At 41.5% G+C, this 10543-nt stretch overlaps 1 protein-coding gene across 2 annotated transcripts; it reads left to right on the top strand.

Moving 5' to 3' along the window:
- The first annotated feature begins 2524 nt into the window (after positions 1 to 2524).
- On the top strand, positions 2525 to 10202 carry camlg (calcium modulating ligand). Of its 2 annotated transcripts, none has more exons than XM_088321496.1 (4): positions 2525 to 2849; positions 4687 to 5111; positions 6755 to 6820; positions 8705 to 10202. In XM_088321496.1, the coding sequence occupies exons 1-4, from the start codon at positions 2669 to 2671 to the stop codon at positions 8939 to 8941; spliced, it is 909 nt and encodes a 302-aa protein (XP_088177622.1). In that variant the 5' UTR covers positions 2525 to 2668; the 3' UTR covers positions 8942 to 10202. The 2 variants fall into 2 exon arrangements, with proteins under 2 accessions (XP_088177622.1, XP_088177621.1); XM_088321495.1 differs by having other exon boundaries at positions 2527 to 2849; positions 4684 to 5111.
- Positions 10203 to 10543: the final 341 nt, after the last annotated feature.

The following is a 10543-nucleotide window of genomic DNA, read 5'->3' as shown; positions in this document are numbered from 1 at the left end:
CATCCATTTCACATATGTGCCTGACCTAAAAATACTTGACTTAATCTATATAGTTGCTATGAGTATCCGAAAGTCCCCAAAACACGAGACTAGGCAGAAATATGAGGAAAATGTTTTGGTTTTGTTGGGAATTAAATTACCAAAATGTACCGTTTACCGAATTGTTTGAATTGGTTATCTGACTCCATTAACCAAACACAACCTACATTCACTCGACAATTTATGCACGCTCGTTTCTTGAGGGAAAGATGAACTGGAAGCCGACATTTTCACACTGGGGCAGATTTATTTTCCCTGAAATTTTAACTAAGTGTACTCCATTGAAAACGGCCGAATTAGCGTCGTTGGCGTCTGTAAGAAGCCTTTTTCTCAAGGCCTTTAGCTCTCTCCCATTGGCCATCTTCCCCCCGCATAATGGCGCGCCGACTCCTCCCATGGGCGTGCCAAGGAAGGCCCCCCCCCCCCCCCCTGGGCTTCACCATCTCGTCGAAGAGCGATGTCTGGAATACTTGTATAATAATTCTACGTCATCAGGGCCTTTCTGCGTCCGGATGTGCTGATTATCTTATCAGCCTTACGTCCCGTTCCCGCCATTCCTGTAAACATTTTCCACCAGGGTGCCCTGACCTCGCACCACAGCCCAGCCAGTGAATATCTCATTATCTCATCTCATTAGCTGCACCGCTTATCCTCAGTAGGGTCGCGGGGGTGCTGGATCCCATCCCAGCAATCATCGGGCAGTGGGCAGGGGACACCCTGAACTGGTTGCCAGCCAATCACAGGGCACACTGGGACAGACAACTCACTCGCTCATTCGCACCTAGGGACAATTTGGCCCGGCCAATTCACCTGAAATGCATGTTTTTGGAATGTGGGAGGAAACCGGGGTGCCCGGAGGAAACCCACGCAAGCACGGGGAGAACATACAAACTCCGCACAGGAAGTCTGGAGCTGGATTTGAACCCACGCAGAAGGTTCCCATGACTTGAACTGTGCCGCACATGCGCTAACAACTGTGCCGCCGTGCTCCCCAGTGAATATCTTTTGCATTAAATGTAATTTGTATTCAATCGTATAAAATCCTTTATAGTCAAATGTATAAAATTCTCCAGTTTGTATTCGTCACCTAATGACTCCCAACACATCAGTTGGGTTGAGTGAGGGGGCTGGGAACCCCCTCCTCTGTATCAATCTCCCAGAAAGAGTCAGGAATGTGTTCTTGACTCTAGCCACTTCACACTAGGGGGATATGGCTCCGTTATATATAATGTATTCGTCTTAATAGTGATGGCAAAATGAAGCCCTCCAGGCAAATGCTCTCCAACCACGTTTGGGCTTCAAGATAAATCAATTTTTCGACTACGCCATCACGTGGACAAAAAAATGCATAACATGCTTGGTGCATGCTCAAAAACAGGTGTCGAATATGCTCTGATTACAAAAATATAAATTTTAAACGTGTATCGTGAATTGTTCTGTGGAATGCTCTTCCCCCCAAGATCCGATCTGCAACCTCAGTGGAAATGTTTAAATCTAAGCTTAAAACTCACTTCTACTCTATAGCATATGAAGAACCAAAACTGCTTATGTGTGATAACCTGTGAAGCCCTTTGAGACTCTTTGATTAAGGGCTATACAAATAAAAATGACTTGACTTGACTTTTACTTAGTGAAAAGGGGTTTTTGTTTTTGGTTTGAACACAACAGCAAATTAACAATGTGAGGTTTGAACAATTTTTCTCGACACTTTTAACAGCAATTAAGCATATTCACAATTTTGTTACATCATTTTCTAACAATATGAGGTTTGAACAATTTTTCTCGACACTTTTTACAGCAATTAAGCATATTCACAATTTCATTATATCATATTCTAACAACATGAGGTTTGAACAATTTTTATCGACACTTTTAACAGCAGTTAACCAATGTGTAAAAGGCAATACTATTAAAATACTAAAATAAAAAATAAAATGCTTGTTAATTTTTTTTATGTTTTTGGACCCAGGTGTTTTCTTCTTTTTGTAGAGAAATTCATCTGCTTTTGAAACGTGGTACAAATGTAACATGGGTGAATAAATGTGTGTTTTTGGTTTGAACAAATTCATTGACACTAATAACAGCAAACAAACAATGTGAGATTTGGACAACCCTTCTCGACAACCTTAACAGCAATCAAGCATATTCACAATTTCGTTATGTCTGGCAATATGACGTTATAAAAAAATGTTCTGACATTTTTAACCTTTTTTTTTTATATAGCTCGGTTTGAACAAATTTATTGGCACTAATAACCAAGTTTAAAAGAATTGGACGTGCAAATTTCTATGATTCTCGGTCCTGCAAGGGGACTTGCACGACAAACGAAAAAATACACAAGGTAAAATGTAAAAAAACATAAAAGATGACGCAGGCTTAAAATGATTCTCTTTTAAAGCCCTAATGCTAATGATGGAATAAACTATTGCAAAGGAAGAACGACTCTTATTGCGGACAGTGGCGTCTCAACGTAACAGAGGTTCATATTGACGTCATCACTACGCGACAGATGCATTGTCCATCCTGTGTTTAGAGCGTCAGTTCTCAGCTGATTCTTCGTCTTATTTCCAAAGATCTATTTCGCTAATTCGGTGACGTTTTGAAAACGCAAGGTTATATTTAAATAAACATGGAGTCCGCAGAGGCCGCCGCTGACGGTCCAACAACAACAACAACAACGACGGCAGCGGGCTCGGCTCTGTCGGCAGCGCAGAGGCGAGCAGAGATCCGCAGGAGAAAATTGCTCCTGAATTCCGAGGAGAGGATGAACAGGATCGTTGGATACGCCAAAAGCGACCCTGACAATAACAGTATGTTCAATTGTGTATCGCTGTTTTGGACATTATCGGAATACTGTTGCGGCTGCTGGCGTCCTGGTTGCCTTGTGGAGACGTAGGCTAATCCAATAGCGACTTTTGTTTCTTATCGAGTGAAACTAGCAACACTGAATCTTGGAATGATTGCAAACACAACATTTACTCACGACATATAACTAGGGTTGGAATCAATGTTCCCTCTAATTTTGCAGGGGTCTGAGCGTTCTCACAAAGTCGGTGAGCAACGCTTGAAACAACAGTGAGCAACGGCAATGCCAAGTGTGGCAACTAAATCATGATCAAACATGTCCAAAAATTGACATCAAGTTACATTTTGCTGAGTTTCCGCCAATGCGAAATGATTTTTCTCTTTTGAATGAATTGACTCATGTACGATTGCAAAAGTTGTACGGACTACAAACGTCATTTGTTTTTACAACAATTCTTTCACAAGATATCCATTTCTTTTTATTTCCTGATATGTTTTGTCGGTAATATTAACATTTTTGGGGGCTTATTGAGTCGGTTGTAAGATACTGAACTGTACTTAATCGCATTTTTTAGTGGAAGTACAATGTTGGCAACAAGATTAACCTGATATAATTGGAAATTATTTGAATGCAACACAAACTTTATCTTCTTTTTTCCGTGTTTTTTTTCCTACTTTTTTTCAAATTCCTTTATAAAAAATCTCATTGTGTTTATTTTTTCCGAGCTGTTCCTTTTTTCTTTTTGTTCTCCATTTCCTTTCTTCTATGTTTCTTTCTTTTCTTTTTTCTGTCTTTTTTTCTAAATTTTTCCTTCTTTTTTTCTGTTCCTCCTGTTTCTTTTTTCTCAGCTTTTCACTACTTTTTCATTTTGGTATTTTTTTTCTTTTTTGTTCTATTCCCCCCTTCCTTGAAGTCATTTTGTGCATAATTTTACATCATATTTGGTCATGTTGGGATTAAAGAAGCAAAAACAACCCAAAGAGCCGTTTAGGACCCGAAAGAGCCGAGCCGAAGAAGCCGGTTCTCAACAAACTTTACTAACTTTACTCAACTTTGTTCTTCTTCGACTCGACTTCTAAATACCGCATTTAGGACAAAACGTCAGGGAACTCGTGTATTTTTACCTTCATGCACTGTAACTTTGACTTAAGTTGCTTCATAATTAGTCATTTTTGAGCCCTGATTTTTATGCGCTGAGAATGTGCGAGCAGTGCGCAATTGCGCAGCTTAGGGAACACTGGTTGGAATGCATGCTTACGTTACCGCAGTCAACAAACAGCACGCTAAAAAGCTACCACAGGAAAAATACAGAAAATATAGAAAATTGCAATCGGCCTTGTGCACAGGCGCACCAAGCATCAGTAGGACATCTCAATGGATAGGAAGGAATTTCAGAACAACCAGGGTTGGGTATTGTTACTTTAATTGGATTACTTTCAATGACTTTTAGATTACTCCAATACCAAATATGCTAATAAAACACAAAAGAAACTAAATATGAATAAAATGCCTAAATTTTGTGCAGGCTTGGGGAGTAACGGAATACATGGAACGGCAAAAAAGCTGTTTGGATGCATTTTCATTTTGTTTCTGTCGCATTTTATGTTAGTTTGGCCGGAGATCAAAGCCAGGAGAGAAAGCTTACCACGTGTTGTGAGTCATCATTTGATTCCTATTGAGTTTCTTTTGTCTTTTATTAGCATATTTGGTATTGGAGTCATCCAAAAGTCATTGAAAGTAATCCAGTTAAAGAAACCCTACCCAACCCTGCCACCTTCATAAGGTTTTGTTTTCAAATGAGATGTTTGAATACATTTCTCGTCTTCACCTAAACTCAGCAGGGTCACCTCGACGTCAAGCAGAACCCCGCTTCCACCTAGACCTCGACAGGACGGAGCCATTTTCGTCTTCCCAGTCCTCTCCAAGAAGAGCCTCCCCCTTCCCGCCGGAGTCGGTCAATCCGTCCCGGGCGTCGGCACCGGAGAGGAAGGACTCCCCGCGATCGGACGAGGCGGTAGAGAACCGCACGGTGGGCGTCCGGCAACGGGCAAAAGGGGAAAATGCAGGGGGCGACCACCCGAGCGGTCTCCGGCAGTACCTCTCCAGCTTTGATGACGCCATGAAGATGAGAGACCAGTTGGCCAACGAAAAGCCTGTTCTGGACACCGAGGCGGAGGGCGAGGAGTTCGACCCTTTTAGTCTCTTCAGGCTGGTCTGCAGTGTCCTCCTTGCCATTTTTGTCAGAGTCTTTGTCTGCAAGTATCTGGTGAGTCTCTCCTTTTTAGAAGACATTTTGCTACAGTGGTACCTCTTTATCCAAGCACCCCTAAACACGAGAATTCGGGTACACGAGTATTTTGTTTTTTTTGTTTTCAACCCCTTAACGTTCCTGTCAAATTGGCCTAAAAGCCCAATTCAAGACGTACCAGGGGTGAAATGAAATGAAATGAAATGAAATGATCTGCATTTCTCTAGCGCTTTTCAAGTCAATGACTTCCCAAAGCGCTTTACAATGTGCTCCACATTTCCCAATAGCGGCCTTGCAGCCATGTAAGGCGCTAACCTGCTTATTGGGGGTGTTAGGGGTTCAGTGTCTTACCCAAGGACACTTCGACCTGTAACGCGGACGAACCGGGATTCGACGAGCGCTCTACCTCCTGAGCTACTGCCGCCCCAACTGTCGGGTCGATTGAAAGCTGTTCCTTGAATACTACGGAGAATATTGACTACAGTGGAACCTCGGTTTTCGAACACCTCTCAGTTCGAACAAATCAGAGTCTGACCAAAAATTTTGCGAAATTCTTGATTTGCTGTTCGGTCAAAAAATCGGAGTTCGAACGCCGGTAATGCGTGAGTGCGTACGCTAGGGTGCCGTGCTGAGCGGCGTACGGGTGTAGATCGCTCTTTTCCTGACCGACTGTTATTGCGTGCGGACGTGCTTCGTTTTGCTTTCGCTTTTAATATAGGTGTACCAAGTGTTTTAGCTCCTAATTATGCCTCTGAAGAAAGTCAGTGCAAGAAGCAAAGTTGCTACAGGTGAAAAAAGAAAAGTAGTGCGTACAACTATTGCATTTTAAAAAGAAATAATAGCAAAATATGAAGAAGGTGTGCGAGTGTCTGATCTTGCTAGGGAATACCCCACCGTCCACCTGCGCCTTCTGCTGACCACCACAAAGGTAAGAAATCCTATTCATAATTCTTTTCTTTATCCTTTTTTTTTTTACACGTTCGTGTTAGCGTAATCTTTCGTACGGAAGATTACAATAACGCGAACGTACGATTAGCCTGGGTTAGCTTTGTTTACGTTAAACATTCAAGTTAAACATTCAGGGTGTTGGAACGGAGTTCAACTTTCAGGGTGTTGGAACGGAGCCCCCTTTCCAATGAACCGCTCACCACTTGGTGTGGAGACCCGGGTGCTAAATGACTTGTAAACGACCTGATTTTTTTAATTTTACACGTTCATGTTAGCCTAATCTTTCGTACGGAAGATTACGATAACGCGAACGTACGAGTAGCCTGGGTTAGCTTTATGATTACGTTAAACATTCAAGGTAAACATTCAGGGTGTTGGAACGGATGAAAACGATTTACACTATTTCTAATGGGAAAAATGATTTCGGTGATCGAACAAATCGGTTTTCGAACAGGGTTCTGGAACGGATTATGGTCGAGAACCAAGGTTCCACTGTATTTGAAAGCTAACACTCCCCACCTCAAGTGCTACTAACATTGAATAATCCTGAGTTGGAACACACTGAATCAAATGTCTGTCAATAAAATTAGCATGGGGATCTTAGCGGTACCACTGTATTTAATAGTGCGCTAGAGAAGGACATCACGTGTCTTTGAGGAAAAGCCATTTGGACAGAGGATGAAAGCGTTTGACGGAAGGATTTGTCTTTGCAGTCAATATTTGCCCCGTTCCTGACACTGGAATTGGCTTTCATGGGCTTGTCCAAATACTTTCCAAAGGTGAGTGCTCAATCGCCTCCTTCCATGTTATACTTACGAATTTGTCGTTATTGTTTTTTATTTTTTTATGTCTTTTGAACCCACCTATGAAATGTACTTGACTCTCGACAAGTCACCGATTCCGAGTACCAGTAGGACCTTTGATACTCACATTTTGCCCAACAACGATAGAGGAAGACTTATTCAACCTGAAAATTGGATTCTTTTTCTTAAGAATGTACATTTTAAGTGTTGTTAGATAGAGAGATAGATACCTTATTCACCCCGTAGGGAAATTCACACTTCCAGCAGTATCCTTTTGTTTATTAAAAGATTAACAGGATGCCCTCGGGGTGCTGTGTTGTAGTTAAGCCACAGCGGAGTGGATGACATCACACGCTAGTCCAAAAGTTCGACGTCCCTGCGGCTGATGAAAAACTTTGTGCCCAGGGTTACACCGCCTCGTGTTCACGTAGATAACGAGTCCACCTCCTCTCCGCTTCCCGCAGGCTTTCATGTCTCTGTCTAACAGCGCTGAAGCCGGGTAGTTCCGGGTGGCTTCACGTTAGCGATTGAGATGCTAGACGTGAGCCACGTTTCCGTAAAACACAGCAAACTGCACTCCCTGTGCGCGTTATCAACGGTAGCTGTTATCGTCAAAGAGCCAAAAGAGGGAAGCAATACCTGATTGACACTAATGGCAGATATATCTAGTAAGATTGCTAATTATCCATCCCATGCAACTCCAATGACTAAAATGTATTTGAAAATCCATATGAAGCCCCATGTTATAAATATGCTTGGGGAAATGCATTTATTGAATGACAACATTTCCCTTTTTATGTCATTGTTGTCTATGCAACCCTTGGAGACTTTTCATAAGGAGACTGATAACTCATATTAATTTGCTGTAAAAGGTTAATAAATGGCTTAAGAAATTGTTAATAATGTAAAAACAAGCAAATAATACCCGTTTTAAATTTAAAACAAACTGTAATAGCTCTCTGAAACCTTTACTGCAAATACATAAGAATTTTAATACAACTAACAGCAACTGGTGTAAAGGTACATCAAAACTTAAATAGCTCCCTGATTTCTTACTTCTTGTACTTCTTTAGTGGTAGTACAATGTTGGCAACAAGATTGAATTGGTATCATTGGAAATTATTTGAGTGCAACACAAACTTTTTCTTCTTTTTCCCAGTTTTTTATTTTTATTTTATTTCTTTAAAAGAAATCTCATTGTGTTTATTTTTTCCTAGCTGTTACTTTTTTCTTTTTGTTCTCTATTTACTTTTTAAATTTGTTTCTTTCTTTTCTTTTTTCTGGCTTTTTTCTTAATATTTCCTTCTTTTTTCTCTTCCTTTTGCTCATTTTTTTCTCAGCTTTTCACTACTTTTTCATTTCGGTATTTTTTTTTCTTTTTTGTTCTATTCCCCTTTCCTTTAAGTCATTTTGTGCATAATTTTACATAATATTTGGTCATGTTGGGATTAATGAAGCAAAAACAACCTGAAGAGCCGTTTGGGACTCGAAAGAGCCGGTTCTCTTTAGTGAGCCGAGCCTAAGAAGCCGGTTCTCGAAAAACTCTACTAACTTTACTCAACTTCGTTCTACTTCGACCTTGAATTCCAAAAACCGCATTTAGAACACAGCGTCAGGGGAACCCGTGTATTTTGACCTTCATGCGCTGTAACTTTGACTTAATTCGCTTCTTTATTATCATTTTCGAGCCCTGATTTTTGTGCGCTGGCTAGATTTTCTTGTGCGCTGAGAATCTGCGCGCAGCTTAGAGGGAACATTGGTAGGAGAGAGAGAGAGGTATCTGAGCCTAAATAAACCTGTAAATATCGGTGGCGATAATGGCTTTGCCCTATAATGGGTGGAGCTCTACTCTCATTGCAGACGGAGAAGAAGCGGCAGGGCACGGTGTTGACCGCCGCCCTGCTTTTATCGGGGATCCCCGCCGAGGTCATCAACCGCTCCATGGACACGTACCGCCGCATGGGCGACGTCTTCGCCGACCTCTGCGCCTATTTCTTCACGTTCGTCCTGGCGCATCAAAGCCTGTTGTTTATGGGCTACGAGGTCGCCGAGCCCAGCGGGGGGGCCGCCTCCGAGGTGGGGCCGATGCCCCACTGACCGAAAACGGCCCGCCGCTTTTCTCTTTCTACCGCAGTTGGGATCGGAAGCTAGGGTCCGGTTGAACTTGGGCCATACGGGCTTTCGCATAAAAATGGCGCTCGTCTTAAAGGGACAGTGTTTCACGTTTGTCCACTAGATGTCGTTGCAACCAAGAATGAGTCCAAGACTGCAAACTAAGGAGACTGAGAGGGACAAAAATAACTTTTTTCTTAAAAAAAGGAAAATGGTGAAAAAGAATACTTATTTTTCTTTTGTTCTTTAGTTTTACTTTCCCCCCCATGTATTTCTTTTTCTCAGTTTTATTTTTGTTGGTCTTTTCTTTATCATCAAAAGTAATAAGGTGCGTTTTGATCACTCAGTCTCTCCTTAGGTTGTCTCTTTTGTGCTATTAGCAATCGTTTTGGGTGCTGTGACCAGGGTTGGGTAGGGTTATTTTAACTGGATTACTTTCAATTACTTTTGGATTACTCCAGTACCAAATATGCTCATAAAAGACAAAAGAAACTAAATGTGAATAAAATGACGACTCACAACACGTGGTAAGCTTTCTCTCCTGGCTTTGATCTCCGGCAAAACGAACATCAAATGCGACAGAAACAAAATGAAAATCAATCCGCACATCATTTTTGCCGTTCCATGTCTTCCGTTACTCCCCGACCCTGCACAAAATTTAGTCATTTTATTCATATTTAGTTTATTTTGTCTTTTATTAGCATATTTGTTATTGGAGTAATCCAAAAGTCATTGAAAGTAATCAAGTTAAAGTAACCCTACCCAACCCTGGCTGTGACAAAATACGTCTAGTGGGAAAAGAATACACACTGTCTCTTTAAACTTTGGTAATGAGACGGGGCACTCACAATATTATCCTGGGGGCTGCGAGCTTGAGACCCCCCCTCTACTGCCATGTTTGTGTCTGGCTTCCATTTCTGACGCCGTTAAATGAACAGTTTGGTGAATGTATTCGTTTCGGGAGGGGGCTCCGAAATGTCATTTGTCTATTTCGAGTTTTTCGAGGAAGAATTGTTTGATGGGATCGGTCACGGGAGGAAATTCAATTCTAATTTCTTCTGTGTCACGTTTACGCGCCAATTCCTCTATCATTTGTTCTTGTGAAGATTTTTCCACATGTATTCAACAACGTGCTTGTTTATCTCGAGACCAGCCTATTTCAATTGTTATTACTATGTGTGTTCTGTATTTATTTGCTTGGAAATCACTCGTTGTTAACACGCATTAAAATAGTTCAGACAAATAAGTCGCCCTTGTTTCTTGAAATCCGAGGTTCGAAATGTTAGTTGTTGGTCCATGTAAATGCCGTGACTTGTTCTCAAAAACTGCTGTGACCATTGACAAATGTCTCATCACACAGAGTGACTCAGTTAAAAATGTAGGTATCATATTTGACCCCGATCTGTCCTTTCAAACACATGTGAAGAAAATTACTAGAACAGCTTTCTTCCATCTTCGCAAGATTGCTAAAATTCGTCCTGTACTGTCTCAGTCAGATGCGGAGATTATAATTACCTCCCGTCTTGATTACTGTAATGCACTACTCTCCGGTCTCCCAAAGTCCAGAATCGGAAGTCTTCAGCGGGT

The sequence above is a fragment of the Urocampus carinirostris genome, chromosome 17 (genome assembly GCF_059441175.1).
Source record: "Urocampus carinirostris isolate Australia breed hairy pipefish chromosome 17, RoL_Ucar_1.0, whole genome shotgun sequence".
NCBI classification, from domain to species: Eukaryota; Metazoa; Chordata; class Actinopteri; order Syngnathiformes; family Syngnathidae; genus Urocampus; species Urocampus carinirostris.
The sequence above is the reverse complement of the archived record's forward strand: the minus strand, read 5'-3'. Positions and strand labels throughout refer to the sequence as shown.